Genomic DNA, 20387 nt, shown 5'->3' on the forward strand with positions numbered 1-20387 from the left:
AATGCTGTATTTTGTATACTAAATGTAAACATGAACTTACTGCACCAGAAGCCTAATTATACAAATGATTAATGTTTTGTTGGCCGCAGGGGTTTGTCATCTTGTAACTTTGTTAAACATCTTTGCAAGACCAAGACTAAGCACAAGCTCAGTGTGGTCTTGGCTTCAGTTGGGAGGTTAAGCTTATGGATCGTCATAAATTATCAAAACAGCACAAGTCAGTTTCTGGCATAGAAGCTGATACAGCAAGACTGATTAATAATCACAATATACAGACTGCACTGGGTTTGCGGATACAAATCTCTACAGGTCGCCTGCTGCTTTACAGGTAAACAAACAAAGCTGCTCAAGGTCAGGGAAGTAAGGTGGGTGGGCTCTCCCCTGCCATTTGAAAGTACGATTGTTTCCCTGCAGAGCAGTTAGGGACCATCTGAAGTTTCCTATCTGCAGCTGTCGGAGCAAGTAAAACAAAGGGGGTATTTCACTGCATACAGTCAGGGTTATTATAAAAATGGTAGACATTTTTTAATTAAAGTATATTGGAGATAGATTTCTTTTTCATTAAATAAAGTAAAAATTGGATTTTATTTTTTTTCCTTTACATCCTCCTAATGTAACAATTACCTTCAAAAACAGTTCTATTATTGAAAAACTATCAACATGACCAATAGGTAACTTTTAATGTACATTAAATGTTAAAGAGTAATTTTTTAAAGTCAGTTTCAGTATCAGTAGTGATATCGCTGATGTTACAATCTTATTCCAGTAAGGAAAGAACAACTACCAAATTATGATCAGGTTGTGTGCACCAGAAACATATTTAGGTTGAGGATAACTAAACATTTTATTGCTAAAAAAATAAATATGATGAAACCTTTATGTGAAACAGATCAACACAATGGCTCATTTATAAACACTGGGCAGATTTGCCCCTGGGCAGTAACCCATAGCAGCAAATCTATGATTAGCCTTGTATCTTGCAGCTGCAGGTTGAACACTGAAAGCAATCATCTGATTGGTTGCCATGGGTTACTGCACTGTGTGCAATGTGCTCCCTATATGTAAACATATGCATATAGAGAAATCATTGGAATATGTAGCATACATAAAGTACCATTCATGTAAATTATTGTTGTTTGCCTGGTGAAAAACTGAAGGTTTGTGCTCATAGTGTATATCTGACATGGTTCAAAAAGAGTCCACTAAATTTACAAATTGCATGGACAGTAGTATAAATGCTATGAGAAAAGAAGGTCCATGTATATGCAATGTTAGTGTTCAAGTTTTGCCCACAGTCCTCATACTAGAAGGCGTTTTGAGATTTTATACCCTCTATATTCTAACATGAATTCCTAAACACAGATAAATCTAGATGTTTCACTGCAAATAATCATGTTTCTGAATTCACTACATCATTAACATATCTGTTTTTATTTTAGATGATCCTTCAAGTTGTATCACATGCATAAAAGGATTTTATATGTAAGTTTTCTTTACTAACATCAAATTATAGAGTTACTATTGCAATTATGATCTTGTGTTAATTTTGCCATTCTTACTGTTTTAAATGAAGACATACTAAGCAGTGATGGGTGAATTTGTCCTGTTTCGACAAAAAATTGCGAATTAACGCCCGCATTAAAGTCAATGGGCGTCCAATGTGAGCGAATTTGTGCCTGCTAAATGTATTCGCCAATAATTAATACTAATATAACATGGTGATATTGATGGTTTAATATCTCATCTATCTACTCAATATGTGGTGTCAACTGAGCAAGGCTTATGTAATTCTGTGTATACATATTTTATACATATATTAAGGGCACTTAAGGGCAGTAATACTGAAACACTTAAACAAATATGTACATGCTCCTCAGAGGAGCAAACTAAAAATGGTAGTTTTTTTAAATTGATATTATCCTATTATTGTTATATATTATTAAATTATATTACTGTCTGCTATAATATTTTGTTATATTAAATTTTTAAAAATTATTCCAGAATATTTCTTATCAGATGTTTTTGTTAAAAAAATATTTGGCTAATCACTGTCTTAAATCTGAATCCCAATTTGCATATGCAACTTTCAGTCCATACATAAAGAGTTTTCATTTGGTAAAGTTGAAACCAAGGATCTGACTGAATCTAGTCTTGAAAAAGTGCTGGTGAGGTGAAAAATCTCTGTGCTCTGTATATATTTAGTTGACGTTCTAATCCCATATGGCACCCGATGGCATCTGTTAGGGTAATTGTAATGTAGTCAGTGGGAATAGATCAAAATTTATAGTTTTATGTAATCAAAATACCCATTTACCATAACCATTTATGGCCTAATAATTAAATTGGGTGATTGCAGTAATTTTTTTTGGAAAAATAAAAAAATAAATGATAGAATACAATTTTATTACCTACTAAACATTTCACAAGCATTTTCAAGCAAGAATACAAAGACTGCTGGTTGATATCACCCCTCATGCCTCCGCATACAATACAAATATTTATGTGACCGTTGATAGTTCATGGTTGCCACTCTTCTTAGAGCTTTTAAACAATATATTTTACAGAAAGCATGCAAATGTGTATTTATGAAGCTTTTTTCATCTAGGTATGAAGAGTACTGCTATGATGCTTGTCCAGAAAATACATACAGAAATGATTCTTTAATGAGCTGCATTGACTGTGCATTGACCTGCTTTAGCTGTACAGAAGACCAGTGTATAGAGTGTGAAGAAGGGTTTTATCTCCTTGGTATGTAAATGATGTTCCTTCATAACTTAAGGCTTGCAAATATGTAGCACAGGTATGGGATCCCTTTTTTACTCAATGCATGTTGTGTATACCCTTTAAGTCCAAGTCAGCATGGGAAATCTGAGCAATTTTGACTTTTGGAGTGTTTTGTCCTAGACTCATCCCTCAAGGGTTATTGATGATATTTTATCTCAGGACACCAATAATACAAGTAATATTCAAATGTAATCCCAGTCATTGGTGTGTTCATTTGTATTTATCTGTGTTTGACCACTACAGACGGGGAGTGTGTGACTGACTGTGGATCTGGATTTTACTTGGATGATACCAACAAAGAGTGTGATAGTTGCTACAGAACCTGTGACTCCTGCACAGGACCAGCCTATGATGAATGCACTTCTTGCAAAACAACTTACACACTGCAGAAAGGAAGATGTATTCCTAAGACAAAAATTCCAGAGGAAGACACTTTTATGAATCGTAAGTTTTAAGAAGACAAAGCACTGTTCTTAGAACTACAGACATCTAACCTTACATAAACACACAGACACAGTACACCTTGCCATATGGATTTTATTTTGCAAATAGTTTAACTTTGTTATGTGCATGTTTTACTTACAACCTGTATAATAGATGTGAAAGCAGTGCCACTATGTAAGAACAGACACATCATTCCATGTATAAATACTATAAATGCCACCCACAAAACCTCAAGTTGCCCATACCAATGGGTGAACTGACTAAGGCATTTTAAGAAGGGTTGCAACATTTTTTTAGGAGACTATCGCCTTTCTATTGTATGGCCTCTTGGAGAGTGTAGTTACACTTACAGCACTTCACTATAGCCTGACCAGTTCCTATTAGCTATGACGTTATTTAACGTTTACGGACAGCAGAATGCAGATTCACTGCTCTCTTAAATTTAGCAATTTTTAATAATTTATTTGGTCCCTAATGTTGGAGATGGCCTTCCATGTGGCCAAACAGTAAATTATTTCTTCCTGAGACTGACTAGTTATATTTAGAAAGAAAGACAACCCTCTTCTTGTAGTTACACTAATTATTATTTTTATTAAGATTATTAAAACTACAATTTCCTATTCATACCACCATACATCAACAGGGTTTTTTTTTTTAAATTCATCATCTGGTTTAAAAGTGACTTATGTTTAGTGTTTGTCAAAGAGTCAGTGCTGGAAACAACTGCTTTAGTGAATTTAAATTTGATATTTAACAAAACACACAATTACTTTAGATGTCTCAAATAAAGTGGCTAAGTACAAATATCAATTTCAAATAAACAATTTTGTGGTCAGTGCTGACAAATAAAGAATTTACCAAAATGCCAATGTTAAAACAAAACACACAATGAACTCATTAAAATTCTTCAATTAAGTGACCTGGTGCTAATATAAATTCAAAACCACTAAATCCACTCCAAAGGGGGGTAGCGCTGTTCAAATCAAATGTGTTATAAGGCTTAAAAAATTAAATGTTGGTTCATAAGTTGATGTTTATAGAAACCAACTTGGTTAAGAATGTAGAAATTGAAAAATGAAATAAAAGAAGGTGAAGAGAAGCAAGTATGTGACCTTGGCTGTCTAGTCCACTGGGATACCGCAAAGTGGAAGAAGAGAAAAGCCAAACGGCTTTCCTACCACTAGTTTAGAGAAGCTAGATTATTCCATTAAATCACAAACCACAAGGACCATGAAAGGAAAATAAGAATAAGGTAGGGTCTGACTGCTCCCCCGGCTGCCCCACAAAGACCGCATCCTGCGTGGTGCATCTTTCGCACATGTTCATGCCGGGGACTCGTCTAACTAATGTTGATATTACTATTATATATATATTACTATTATTTGTACAAGAATGCCGCAGTATACTCATGGTAAAATAGCGGTGTCATAAAGAAATTTTTACATTTTATAAATACAACTTTTTGTAATAGATGAATGTAGCATGTTCCCCCTCAATGAAATTATGACAACAAGAAGGTAGAATTACAGCCATAGTTGGTATGGTGGTAGCTTCAGGGTTCCCCTGCATCAATAGGTGCACTTGTACGTGATTTATCAAACAAACTGGGTGGGCTCAATGGCACCTGGTAGAAATATGCTCAAAAATCTGTAATGAATGGCAGTAATATGCACAATGATTGTGTCCATTTTTTAGCAATGGGACTTGCAGCTGCGATTATAAATGATTCATTGTATATTTTATACAACTTTTTACAAATTGTTTTGGCGGGAAACTATTTCCAGTTGAGTTCTTTATGTGGTTTTACAAGCTGTTTGAAAAATGATTTTGTGAGGTAACTAAAGACAGCTCATTTGTATAAGGTCAAAAATAAATGGTGTATATTAGGAACAACCACTGTTTCTTAAACAGACGGTTGTAGCATTGGTTAGGATATAGCCTGTCCAGCATTAACTGGTCTTAGAGCAACTCATTCGGGTACGTTTAGACTTTTTACAGAAATACAGGGAGTCCTTGAGTTACATACACCCGACTTAGATACAACTCATCCTCGCATACAGAGGCTATTACAGTAATGTACTGTGGTTTGCTTGGCCTTTATTAGCATTTAGCTTTAAAAAAACACCTGCCCCAATCTCCTCATGTGTTGTCTACTGCAAAGCACAGAAAGGTAAAAATATATATGCACAGTAAATGTATAAGTTTCAACTTACATATTCAACTTAAGAACAAACCTACAGACCCTATCTCGTACATAACCCAGAGACTGCCTGTATGTCAGTATTGCCTCTGCCTTCTTCCATTGCTATGGAAACAAACTGGCTGTAGAAGCTTTTCATCTGTGCTCCATCCTAATGGGTCTTTGCCCCACTGGGAAGTTCAGTGTTACATCTTCAGCAGCAAAGGAAGGAGGCATGTTGAAGTCTGGCACAGGTAAGTAACAGTAGAATGGGTGAAATGTTTCCTTTTAGAATATAAATAATGCTGTAAAGGTTTTTTGAAGTAATACTCCGGTTTTATTTATGACACCGCTATTTTAACATGAGTATACTGCGGCACTCTTGTACAAATAATAGTAATATCAACTGCCCCCCAAAACTAGATTATAAGCTCCACAAAATTGACATTTAGGGGGTTATTTATCTGAGTAAAGACAGAGTTTGTGCTACTGCCACATTAAGGAAAATATAAATAGTACCACTCAAAAAATAATTGATAAATCAAAAAAAAAATACAAAATTGTTTTTAAATTAGTAACGGAGGATTCACTCACAGTTCACCTCAGTCCCAAGGTGCAAAATCTAAAACACTGTATCCAGAAAGAATGTGAGGACCTCCAATAATAAAGAAACAAATATATAAAATGTAGAAAAATGTATTAGGACATAAAACCTAACGCGTTTTGTGCCTATTGTGGCACTTACTCATAGGCTTATTTATCTGAGGTCAAGTTTGTGAGTTTTTTTATGCCTCAAATAAGCTCAAAACCCTGAATTTAAAAAACTCCAATCAGTGAATTTGGGGTGAATACCCCTGATACTCTAATTTATTGAGTTTTCAGCAAAAAAACCTCGAATTAATCATTGAGTGAAACCCACCGAAATAAATCTTCAAAATGGTTGAAGGGACCTCTGCCATTGACTTCTACATGACCTCAACAGGTTTTAGCTGGTTTTTAGAGTATTTTCAGATTCAAGCTATTTCCAGGTTTCGGGGTACAGGTATTATAAATCTTGAAAATTCAAATTTTTTTTAAACCCCCCCCCCCGAAAATTCACATTTTTTAACACTAAAATTAGTTTTTTTTAACCCAAAAATTGAAGTTTGAAAAATACCCTCGGAAACTTGAATTTTTGGTGTAAAAAAAACAACTTTACTTTTAATAAATAACCCCCTTAATGCTCTAGTGGTATATAAATGGTAAAATTATGGAAAATTAACAATTATAACAGAAGAACCTGGGAGGTTATTGACATCCTTATCAGTACAATATCTTGGTCTGGTGCTCTGCCCTAGGCACCTCCCCTCACTTATCGAGACTTCCAAATCTATTATATGATTATATATATTTTTTTGTGTTTATATATGCAACTAAGGGCCACCCCATGCCATCCCAGGCATGGGCCCTCATGCTGTATATGGAAAATATTGCCCTGATTCTTATTCCTACCTCTGTCAATTCCTTTAAAGCAAACGTTGCTCCTCTAAAAGACCTTTAAAAGACAGGGTGCAAAGTGTGAAACCTGCTGCACCTAGGCCTGGGCCTTTGTGATCTGCCCTGAAATCCTAAATGGAATTTGCACCTGGTGTCCAAATGTGCAACTTTTTCTCTCTGCCTGCAGTAGGTGATGCATGTAAGGGCAGCACACATACCTGGTACATCCTCTTGCTTGCTTGTTATTGAGACTGTTAGCCAAAAATGTCATGGGATGCCAGGCCCTAGAACTTTGTACTTACCACCTGCTTGTGGACTCCCTTGTACCTGTGCTGAACTAGGTGCAAGGGCTTTGTCCAAACAATTTCCATTTTCAATCAAAACAATCAAACGCTTAAAGTTAGCAGGGCTAAGACAAGTATCCAAAACATACACACATTGCACTTTTTCATTGTTCTTTTAGAATAGAGGTGCTTTGATATATTATTTTTGCCTTTCTATTGCATTTGACAGGCCTGTTAAATGTGGGGATGCTATATCAACTCTCTAGAGAACAGCAAAATGTTTTATTACATCATAATAATTGATAATGAAAAAATATATAATCTATTTACTTTTATAGACTGTCTTTTGGCTGCAAAGGAGTTCTTATATTAACAGAGCTCTTGAAGGGATTAAGCATTTTATTGCAATCACTTTCTTATATGTATGAAATGAAATGTATCATAAAATGTGTATTTGGCATCAGTCCATTTGCCATTCTGTGGAGTATGCTAGGCAGAATGATCGAGACAAAATTGTAGTAATATTAAAAAATAAAAAAAAGCTTCATAAAATCTACTGAAGGTTTAATAACACTAGAAGACAGTTTGCTGTTATAACAAGGCCAACATAGGCAATCATTTTCATGGACGCTTCTTTACTTTTAAGATTTTAGAAGCATGTTGCACAATGTCTAGTACTCTGGGTGGAATATACTAGCTAGCTGTACTAAGATAGTAGCACCAACTTGCTCGGGTCCTGCAACCCATGGTAAACAATAACCAGTTAATACATGGCTTGTGCAGTGAAAATATGATTTGCTGTGGGTCACCTCTCATTTAAAAGCTGGTCATACGTGGCAGATCACAGCTGCCAATTTGACCCCTTATGACTTTAGACTTGTGTATGGGCCCATCCTGACTGCCTCCATGGCCCAGGTGTCTGTTGAAGTTGGACATTTAAATTTAATACCTGTAGTTCTTGTTTTGTAGCTGTATATTCTAGTTTCTCAGATTTTTTTCAGGATTGGGTAAATAGATTGACTGTGCAAAATAAATGTTTTCAATATAGTTAGCCAAAATTGTGACTGGATGTCTAACATAAAAGCCAGAACACTACTTCCTGCTTTGCAGCTCTCTTGGTTTCCACTGATTGGTTACCAGGCAGAAACCAATCAGTGACTTATGGGTGGAACTCATGGGTCATAACTGTTTCCTTTTGAATCTGACTTGCATGCTGAGGATCAATTACATACTCAATGAACAGTTATGTCCCAAGTGGCCCCCCTTCAAGTTGCCGACTAACTCAGAGTTAGAGAGCTGCAAAGCAGGAAGTAAGATTATGTTCTGTTATGTTAGACATCTGCTCACTCTCGCCTTTATAGATTACATTATTGGCTAGCTAACTATATTGAAAATATTTTTATTTTGCACAGCCTATCTATTTACCCAGTTTTATTTTATATTTACACTGAACTGTTCCTTTGAAGGGATTCTGACATGTATAACACAAATTGCATCAGTTAGTAGTGCTCCTCCAATATAATCCTACATTGAATTCTGTTTTTCAAAAGAGCAAACAGATTTTTTAATATTTAATTTTGAAATTTGACATGGGGCTAGACATGTTTCTCAGGTGCCCTCGGCCATGTGACTTGTGCTCTGATAAACTTCAGTTACACTTTACTGCTGTACTGCAAGTCAGAATGATATGACCCCCACCCCTGTCCCTTTCCTCCCCAGCAGCCTATCAGCAGATGGAAGGTAATAGGATAACAGCTCCCTGACACCTGCATTGCTAAAAATGCTCCCACCTAGTGGTAGATATGAAAAATCAAAGTCTGGTTAACCTAAGTAGCGACTCCTTCTGTTAGATTGAGAAAGATAAACAATAGTTTGTCTGAATGCAGTTCCACTGTGAAGCCATGGCTCTTTCTTAAAGCACATGACCAGGCAAAATGCAATGAGATGGTTGCCTACACACCAATATTACAAATTAAAAGGAAAATATACTGGTCCAAGAATCCATTTTTAATGGTAGAATGAATTATGTTCAATGTACACAGTGTAATTTAGTAATAAAAACTATACCATAAAAATCACAACAGAACTAAAGTTTAATAAAGACGTAGGCTAAAAATGCTGCACATAAGTGATAAAATGCTTAACCAAAACCAAAAAAAATGCAAAATAAGAATAAAAAGTCACATTCTGCAATGCCATAACGTTTATTGCACTGCTAAGCAAACATTATTTCTGTGTTGCCCACTCTCATAAAAGAGTTTGCTGGTGGCGTTATTTAGTAAGAAAAGTAACGGCTTTTTCGTAAAGACATTTTATTACATTCACTGTGCACTGTCGCAAACATCAAATTCTACAATTTTTTTTCCCATTTGCCGGTTAAAATGCAAGGTGGTTGCAAAGCATAATTTAATTGTGTGCAAAGAAATGGCACTGGAAAAATTGTTTGTATTGCGAACATTATTTTGCCACCACCATTTACTACATAGGACTGTATGTTTTGAAACTTTGTGCCAGCCCAAAGTGACCACAGCCCTTTAGCAGGAGATTTGTGCCTCCAAATATGCCCCAGTAGCTCCTCATCCTCTTTTCTGCTGATTCACTGCACATGCTCTGTGCTGCTGTCACTTACTGATCTCAGGGACCAACTCACAATTTACTGTATATTAAGAATATAAAAGTCACAAATCTGATTAGTGGTTAATTCAAATATATTCACATTATATGGCAGCTCAGAAATCAGTGCATTCTGTGTCAGGATGTATTCAGCCCTGTAGCATCAGCTTCTATGAAATATGATCCTCATTTTCTTCTTGATGATATGCAGTGACTCTCCCTAAGCTTAGCTTCTGAACAGCTGCCCAGAGCACACTGAGCATGTGCAGTGTCACTGACACTCCTAATAGAATCCAAGATGGTGATACCCTGTGATAACATTTAAGGCCAAATGTTTGGTTGTGATGTTTAGGTGCATGGTTGAACAGAAAAAAAACATTTAAAGTTGCAACATGTCAGCAATGCTGTATTCTCTGTGAAGCATAGATCATTGTGCTCCATTTTGGAAGTTAAAGATCTACCCAATTGAGTGCTGATCGGTGCATTGCATCTGTTCTTTGCACCCTGCCCTTTATGTAATTAAGTGCACACTATGGAGAACAGATTGTGACTCCTGATTTATGACTATAGATCTTTAAAATGTTATGTAATTTGAAATTTCTAAATGAAACATCTGCCCACAGTAAAATATGGCTTGGATTAATCTTTTTTTTTGTTCTGGCAAACATAAAATCTAAAGTAAAAGCAGATTCATACCTGCTTATCATCCAGATTCACAGGCCCCCAGAAGCATGGGTATTGTTGAGAATGGATGGCGATTCAGGCAGTTCTGGATTATGTTTGAACATAATGAGTTATGGCCGGATCTGGTTGCAGCTGCATAAATTGGGCCCATTGCTAGTTCAGGCTCTGAGCCTGGCAAAGTCTATGGGATAGGCTTCACCAGCAAAGTTAAAGCCCACCCCATAGACTTTGCCAGGCACAGAGCCTGGACTAGCACTGGGCCCCATGATTTGTGATGGCAGCCCTACATCTAGGCAGCAGACAATGTAAACCTTCATGAAGCACAGCAGATAAGCAGATAGAGTTCTTGCTTGCTCTAAAGGTCAGTTGTTTCCTGGCTTTCAGAAATTCAAAATTAAAGTAACTGTGTTTTTAAAGAAAAATTCATGCTTCCTAAATGACTCAGAATTGTAGTCCAAGTGAACAATAAAAGCTGTATTTATAAACCATCTAACTAGAACTGAACTGAATTGTATGCTTTTTTTGGGAAAATTGCCTGTTTCTAAAGCATCCAAAAGTACTAATAAATATTCACAGAAAGAGAAAAAACTCTCAATCTGAGAATGGAAATTACATATGGTTAAATGTCACCACATTCCTACTGCTTTTTTCATTCTTTTAGAAAAAAGGGGGGTCATCTAAAGCACATATAGACACAACTACTTGCATCCAATCAAGCTCCTGCTTATCCATATAATGTTTTGATGATTGGACTTTGGGGAGCCCTAGAGCACTGCCTCTCAAGTTACCGTGGGCAGCAAAAAAAGACGCTCCTGGTAACTTTAAGTGGCGCATTCCCAGATAATAAACCGGAATTAATGAAGTAACTTGCAAAATGAAGTTTTGGCATAATACCAGGGCCGGATTTACATAGCGGGTGCCCCTAGGCCTGCTGTCGTTCGCCGCCCCCATACCCTCCCTTTTATTTGCTCAAATTTTCATTATTGAGACCAGAGTAATAGGAATTGGAGCATGGGAAATTTAGAAAATGATTGTATTCCCACACATCCCCAGTGTTTCTGAACCAATGTGGGTGTGGTTGGAACTTGGTGGCCTCTCCACAAATCCGGGCCTGCATAATACACTGTGTAAATCATTATCTTCTTTTTTATTTGGTGTCCATATTTTTTTTCTGCCAAAACATTTTCCCCTTCAACCATGGTTTTTTTTTTAATAAATTAAAATCCCTCCACATAAAACCTCACACATCTTGGGAGAAAAAAATCACCACAAAGTCACAACATAAGAATGAATACATTGCCCCAATAGAGTAAAAGCTGATTCTTTTAATACAGTATCTTCAGTCAGGTATAATCGCGTTGCTATAGAACAAGTTGGTGGCTAGTGCATTTTGCAGGTACCGTCAAAGCTCCTTTTTTACACCCAGTATAACTTATGTGTGCCTGAGTCTTCTAAAAGAGTATATTCAGTATCACCAGTTCTCTCGTCATTTCCTATAAGCGGCATGTGAATAAAATAAGGTGTCTGCCATTTCTGGAGGATTATTCATTCAAAGGTTATTGAGAATAAAAATAGCAATAGCAGTTTTATCACTTCTAGAAATACGTCTTAGCTGCTTTGCCTGTGGCAGTATGAGAGTAGTTTTTCTGCTCTGTAGATAAAACATTGATGTTGGAAATTGAAACATGTGATGGGGTTATACTGTATGGCTGTTATGCAGTTGTACAGAATGGAATATTTTTAACAAGGCATGCTAACATAAAATAGTTATTTTCTTATATCTGCAAAATACAGGAGAATGTGTATGGCAGACCTAACTTCAGCTTGCTTCCCATTTTCCTGCTCTGCCATTGTCTGCCCCCATGGTTGTCGGACCATGACTTAAAAACATCTGGCCATGCCAATACTCTACCCCTCCAGCTCAGTGTGTCCTATGACAATTCTAGTCTTTTTATTCTCATCTGCTAGCATTACTCATTTCAGCCCAGAATATAGGGGTAAAAGATTCAGAACCTAGTGCCCTTTAAAAGAAAACTTTACCTTCAGAATGAATACTTAACCAACTGATAATTGATATCATAATGAGTAACATATTAAAGAATGTTACCCAATTGGCATATGCTTATCAGTAAATACTGCAGTTTTTAAAAAAAATATTTTACCATTTTGTGTTCTGTGTGCCCCACAGAGATCACCTGACAGGAAATAAAGCAGGTTCTAACTGTAACAGGAAGGAGTGTGGGAGAAAAAAAACAAAGCTCTGTCCATTTGTATGATGTCCATTGATTGATTGATGTCCTTTGTTTGTGTGTGCGAGCACAATGAAACATATGAAGCAGGGGAGGACGTGTTTTTATGAGAATGGGTTATTTAAATGAAGCAATGGTTTACATTTGTTTTATCCAAATGTTTTTATAGAGACCTGCAATGTCCAGGAGTATAGTTTCCCTTTAAGGCAAGAATTGTCTCCTTATGCACTCTGTTCAACCAGCTACTTCTAAGTAGATTACATCACTAAGCACCATTTATAAGGATATAATTTACAAGATATTCATTAATCTTGTTTATTCTAAATATATACTACAGCACAGTCAAATATTAGCACTGTAGCAAATGTAACCATTATTGCAGTGTTTTTATTATAATGAAATAATACACAGGTAGAAACCAGTAATCAGTGTTTTCGTTGTGTATCATGAGCTTCCTTCCCTCTGCTCACCATGCTCACCTGGATTTCTACTCAAGGCCTCGCACCCCTGTTCTGCAACTACCTAGTAAGACATCTTAAGGGATGGAGGGTGGGACGCTTACATGATTGCCCAAAGTGCCTGACTTGAGCACCAGATGTTTCTCTATGCATTCCCCCATCAGCCAATCCCTGCCAAGCCTGGGAAAACAAAATCCTTCCTTAATCTCCACCAATGACTAGGGACGGGGAAAAGTATAGGGTCCCTGCTTCCTAACCCCATCATCCCTTGCTTTTCTATGCAGACCGTGGGTCATTGGGTTACAGGAAATTCAGTCTACAAGAAATTATTGAACTGACTAAATATAACTGCAATCAGATAATGATGATGTTTTCTTCTGAAATACTTGTGGAAAATGCTGCCTGTGGAAATGTCGTTTTTCTCTTTGTCATTCCCTACAGTCTGCTTGGAATTGACAGGATTTACTCCTTCATTTCTTAATGCTTTGGAGTGCCTTTTTGGATGCCTTCTGTTTATCTAAGCCAATGTTTTTGGTTGTATGGACTATTTTTGTCAGCTTTAAATCAATGAACAAAGCAGAATTTGACTCTGGCTTGAATGCCATGAAAGTATGGAAAGTGCTTTACTTGTAAGAAGATCCCTAGTGCCGGAAACTACAGTACCTGTGATCAGGCAAAATAAAACATTTTTCTCCAGTGATCATTTCATTAAAATAAATGACAAGTTAAAGTAAATTGAAACATTTTCTGTTAAATCCTTTCAATGTCCTTCGGCTCAATTCCACACCGTAGCCTTTCCAATGTGTCACCATAGTTTGTGTGATCCTGATCTAATTTGTCTTCATCTGCCTGATTCTCTACCGAAGCTCAAAGATAATAATACAATTGCCTTTCCATCCTCCCTTTGACCATTGGACGTTTCATGATCTGACGTGTGATTATTGTACGCTTGTGGCTTTACAACGCTCTTTTAAAGCAGAATTAGATTAATGAAGTCCGTTTAATAAAAGCGGTAGATGTAATGCCTCTGAAAGCATTTCCATTACAGAGCTGATATTTTCCTTAGTAGGACTGACCGTTTTTTTCAGAAGTCAGAATTCAATTTGCTTTGAAAAAAAAAATATGCGAAGACATTTAAACACCCCCACGCTTAAGTGTCATTCCATTAAGACTGACATATTTATACATTTTCTGATTCAGAGAGAAAAAACTAGTGTACAGAGGACTCCAGATTCCATATAACAATATTTTAAAAGCACAATTAGATTAAAGGAGTCTGCCGTCTAGATGAAATGCCTTGGAAAGCATTTCCATTACATTAGCTTTGAAAAATGCTATGACGTTTAAACTCCCCCACGCCCAATGTGACATTTTAGTAAGACTGATATATTTATACATTTTATGATTCAGAGAAAAAAAATCATGGTTGAAAGTACCACAAATTCCATATAATATTTTAAAAAAAATGTCATCCTGTTGCTTGCTAAGGTGGTTACCTGCCAGTTTTGTCCAAGTGAACTGTCATGTTTGCAAGCGACAATATCCTGACAATCGTTTGCTTCAGTTTTATCATGCAATGGCCACAGCGATCAATAGGGGGAGATAAAAAAATCACAAGCACTAAAGAGACAGAAATCATTCCATATGCCACGGGCCCTACTACATGAGAATTTGCCCCTACCCTAGTTGCCAGCTACAGTATATTGTTCAGCATCCAATAGGCCTTGGTGTTACATATAACATTTGTGATGCTGACATCTACAAAAGACACATGAAGAAAGGCAGATATCCATCACAGTTGAAAAGTAATTGCCATCTATAGCTTCCTTTCCATATCGATTTGATGATTTGCAATGAAAGCTGAGCTCACCTTCTTTATAGCACTCCAACAAATGCTCAGCATTTAAACAGGGTTGAGGAGCAATCAAGATTAGAAATATTAAGGACATTTGTGCACCTTTGGGACATTGTAGGGTATATGATTAAGTCGGACTACATTATAGGTCATCTTATATGTTTTAGAGGAATTCAAAGAGACTGATGCACATTGTATTGAAAATTCTGAATTGTTATGGGGTGTTATACAATGTACATCACCTGTGACATGACACCTCTAAAATTATGAGCACCTTACACTTGATCACACAGTCACAGACAACTATTATTTCCAATAATGTATGTGGCTTATAAAAATACATTTACAAAACATTTTAAGTTTATTTTTCTGCATGGTTGTGCACACAGAATACACATTACAGCTGCCATAAAACATGAACACTGAGTATTTGTCCAAACACTCTAAATGTAAAAGTTTTAATATTTAGATGTTCCTCTGTATTTTCATTGTTTAATTCCATGTTACTGTGGATTTCAAGAAATGTTAATAATTTTGTAAGTGATAGAAGATACTGGGAAATAGTGAATCTAAACCATGTACTATATGATATGCTGGTGCCATCTAGTGTGCAGTCTTCATAACACTGAAGAACCACAAGTAACTTAGAAATATTCAGGGAATTACTCACTAAACAGCTTTTCCTACAGATAAACATTGTTTCTTATACATTTGTAAGCAAATTTAACAGCAAAAGAACGAATGCTCACTGCAGCATGTGCCTACAAAGAAAGTCATCGCGTTTCCCACGTTCACTGCCATGGAAAATAAGCAGAATTTAATTGAACAAAACCAGTTTTTCAATCTGAATGTAAATTATGCAGAAGACATATGATTTGTTTGTAGGCAATGCTGGGCTAGTGGGTCTATTAGTAGATCATGATCATGATTTTAGGAACCTCTAGATATATTGATCAATTCTTGTCAATTAAAAGAGATACGCTATACCCTAACATTTAGTTAGCTGATTTTCCCTGGCAACTAACAGCGGCTGCATTGTGTGTCACAAAATTTGTGATGAGCAAATCTATTTAAAAAAAAAGACCCATCACTCACTTCAATTTATTTTGTGCTGGAAAAAGCCACTGTGAAAAGAAACACCCATTGAAACTACACATGAATTTTTCGGTGCAAAATACATTGAAGTCAAGTGGTGTTTTTCCAGTGGGACTTTTTCTGTGCAAAATGCATTGAACCAATGGAAGTTTTTTCTCACCAACTTTTTTTTCAAGCAAAATTCACTGGGGTCAAGGGGTGTTTTGTCCACCGTGCTTTGCCATAGGATTGCAGAACTGTTTGCAGATGCTGAAATGCATCATTTTGCCAAACAATCCGTGTCCGGCAAACATTTTGCTCATCACTACAGAAGATATTAAATTATCATTTATGATGCACAAACACATTAAAGTCTGTTCTATGGGACCAGACTTGGCAGGATTTCCCAATTGGTTGGGGGAAAGTGGTGTGAGATATATCAGTCCATTTGAATGATGTGGTTAAACATACTGAAGAGATTACAGTCATTTAAAGATATGTCATCACTTTGGACCCATTGGTGCTATCTGATTTATCTCCATTTAATCTTAACTGCATAAAAACACTCATTTCTTGGAAAACAACCAACCCTTCCCCAAGCGAGCCTGAAGTAGTATGAGGGCCAGTTAAAACTATGACTATGAAGGCATGTATGATATGTTAGATATTAAAGGAACTAACCAGCTCAGCTGGAAAGGATATATATAAGATAACATTATTATAAGCTAAGGAGGCAAAATTCTGGGCAGCGAAAGAGGTCCTGTACCAAAAAGTCTAAGTCAGTTAATAAGGTTATGCTTAAACATAGGAACTGACCAGTCATGTATATAGCAGGGGTCCCCAACCTTTTTTACCCGTGAGCAACATTCAGATTTAAAAGGAATTGGGGAGCAACACAAGCATGAAAAATGTTCCTGGGGGTGCTTAATAAGGACTGAGATTGGCCATTTAAAAGCCCCTATATGGACTGGCCGCATACAGGAGGGTCATTTTGGCAGTACACCTGTTTTTTATGCAACCAAACTTGCCTACTAGCCAGTAATTAAAAATTTAGCACCTGCTTTTAGGCCACAGGGAGCATCATCCAAGGGGTTGGAGAGCAACATGTTGCTCACAAGCCATTGGTTGGGGACCACTGGTATATAGTAGTCCAGTATTACTGAACTCCACAGCAAATAATTTTTTAGGCCCCAAAAATGTCTAGAAGTTGACAATATTTATCAATATTTATTCAAAATGAATATTAATTAGAGCCTCATTGGGGCTCCTACAACTCCTGGGCCCCCTTGCAGCCACAGGGTCTGCTTCCTCTGTAGTTACACCCCTGGAACTGACAGAGAAACTCAAATCAGAAGGGGTGGAATCCCTATAATTCTTCTCTACAGTATTCAGGAGATGATTGTAGCTCTGTTGAGTCTATTTAGCAACTAAATGTTGATATCCGACATGTAAACAGAATTGTTAATATATGATTGTGAAAGTTATCATTCATCCAGGTCATGGTATATCTGACTTATTTCTATAGATAAATTGTTAATATACTTTTTTTATATTTGAAAGGTGAAGGAAAACCTGAGCCATGCGATAGAACATGTAAAACCTGTAATGGATCTGCTTCTGCTTGCACATCATGTAAACCAGGTAAGTCTTGCTTGGATCTGGTGAAAGGTAGAAACCACTTTATTATATATATATGAAAAAGCCATGGGGCAAATTTTCACCTGTGAAGGCTTTGCCACATTTCGCGCCACTTTGCCTAGATGCTAGTTCGCTGCCACTATGCTAATTCACTAAAATGCAAAGTTGCGTCTCGGCAGCCAAACGCTGCCAAAGCTTCAATGTAAAAGTGAAAGTATTAGGGAACAGATACTCTAACGCAGAAACTATGCTGCTACATTGTTTATTAACACGACATGTTTCTAGCTGTGGGCTCTTTCTCACGGGTTACAATACAAATCAATCACACAGAAATATTTAAAGGTGTATTAAACCCACCCCTTTCACATCATAGGTGAATTCAAAACGAGTGGGAGACAACTGCTGTGGGGATTCCTTTACAGCCTAGCCTCCAAATTGTCCCAATTTTTGTAGTTCAAGGCAAAGTTTATTTGACATTCAAAAGTCTAATTTGTGTATTTTAGTCCATTTCCACAAAAACTTTTGACACTAGTCCCCAGTACTGCAACAAGCCTACTACAGTCCCCATATTGTTCAAAATCTAACCACGGACAAGGCATGATAACTTTTTATGAAACACGTAAATTATCATTTGTTAGCATTTTCTGCTAACTGAAAGAGTTAATATTTAGTTGTGTTCACTTAAACCACAATGGCTTTTTTGCCAATATAGACCTGTGCCTTACCCATGTAATGTTCATGAGGACCAGGTTTGCTATTCTATTCAGAAAAGTAGGCAGCGTCAATTCATTCTCACTGAGAAGAGAACAAGGAAATTGTTAGCAGAGTAATACAGAAGTTCTAGCAATACTCCATTGGTCATTCATACTTACTGGATACAAACTATGTAGTCTTTTAACCCATATTCTTTCTCTCTGTGGATTGTCAATTACTTCAAGTACTAACCATTTCAACTGAGTTGCATTATGTTTATACATATTGAAGTGGCAGGATACAGGGGTATCGGTTGCAGTGTTTGATTTAACCCTCGTGTTCTTTAATCCGTTCTTTAACTACACAAGAAGTTTGGCCTACATATACTTGACCACAAGGGCACTTAAGCATGTGTACAACGGATGATTACATGTTGCATAGGGGTATATTTATCAAAGAGTGAAGTTAATAGTGAAGTTCCGCCACTAGAGTGAAATTCCGCCACTCTCCATTCATTTCCATTTTTATAGGTGTATTTATCAAAGGGTGAACTTTCACTTTTACCCATTGATAAATACGCCTTTCAAAATCCCATAGAAATGAATTGTGAGCTGCGGAATTTCACTCTAGTGGCGGAACTTCACTCTTTGATAAATTTACCCCATAGTGTTTAAAGGGAATGTTGAACCACATTTCCTTTATTCACTGAAGTGCAGCAAATGCATTGGAGACAGGGATATGTACCAGGTTACTTCCTTACCTTGGAAAATTCTTTCTTGTCTCCTACATTTTTTCTTTTACACATTTTACTCAATTTATCATCATTTATGTAGGCCAGTATTTTTTAATTCTTTTTTTTCCATTATTTGGCTGTGTTTACCCATCTCTTTCTTTAGTGCTTTTTACCTGGTGTAGAAGGGTTTTCTCCTTATTTTACCTACTTCAAGGGCTGTATTACAAAGGGTTTGTTCATTATACCCCTTTTTACCCCTTTGTATTAACTGGTCAGCGGCTGTATGGTAACCCCTTTCATCACATGATATGTGTCTTGCACGCAGGAATTGACCCTTAGGGATAGCTTTACTGCATTTTGGTGAGTGAAAACTTGCCTTGTTTAAAAGATTATTACGGTCTGTCTGTCTTTTTTCCTGTACAGGTCTGTACAGTTTAAATATGTTTCAGACACCTCTGTGGTGAACTTAATTATTGGGTGCCCCACATTAGCCTCTTTAACCATAGTATAGAACAGGTCTAGGTCTCTTTTCCAAATGACCAGAATATGGTCCACAATTCTTCAGCACGAGCATTTCATAAAGAAAGGTTTCATTCCAGAGAGAAGTTTCGCTAATGTTCATTTCTGCCAAGCAAAACTTCATTAAAACACTCACGCTTAGGTCAATTTGAATAGGGTGGGTACAGATAGGTCATATATATGTCTTTATTAGTGATGTTGGGGAAATTGCTTGAAGTGACCACTTATTATTAAAAATGTCCAATGAAGAAAAATAAAGGCAAAAGAGATAAAATGTTAAAACGAAATTTCACAACTTTTAAATACAATCCCATTTTAAAATATGAAAAATCGCCAGCTTTCTTTTTATAATTTTTATAACTTTCTGGCATACAGGATGTGATGTCACTGACATAAGATTGAGGAGAATGTAGCTTCATCTTATCAGTTCTCTATGTCTAAGCTGGTGAAGGAAACTCTGGCAAAAGAGGTAACACAATGGAAAATTCACACTTTAGTGAATTTGCAGAGTAACGATTGTTCGCCTGAGCGAAAATGCGCCCGGCGAAAGGGTGCAAAACTTTGTTAGTGATGTATTCTTTCGCTAGCAAATTGTCCTCTGCACCTGTTAGTAAATTGGCAATGTCCCTGCAGACAGGAATTGATGGCCACGTCACACTTTAGTAAATCTGCCCCATGGTGTTTGGCTGAACAATTGTCCACAT

The 20387-nt window shown here is 36.7% G+C and overlaps 1 protein-coding gene across 1 annotated transcript in view; it reads left to right on the top strand.

The window, feature by feature from the left end:
* The window catches only part of pcsk5.L (proprotein convertase subtilisin/kexin type 5 L homeolog), a 237696-nt gene that overhangs the window by 199254 nt on the left and 18055 nt on the right, over positions 1–20387 (top strand). Inside the window, exons 25-28 of the mRNA XM_018248748.2 lie at positions 1440–1482; positions 2606–2748; positions 3028–3228; positions 17661–17741. Of these exons, the coding sequence (XP_018104237.1) occupies positions 1440–1482; positions 2606–2748; positions 3028–3228; positions 17661–17741 (468 nt within the window). The remainder of the gene's footprint in view (positions 1–1439; positions 1483–2605; positions 2749–3027; positions 3229–17660; positions 17742–20387) is intronic.

This window comes from Xenopus laevis, chromosome 1L (genome assembly GCF_017654675.1).
Source record: "Xenopus laevis strain J_2021 chromosome 1L, Xenopus_laevis_v10.1, whole genome shotgun sequence".
Classification (NCBI taxonomy): domain Eukaryota; kingdom Metazoa; phylum Chordata; class Amphibia; order Anura; family Pipidae; genus Xenopus; species Xenopus laevis.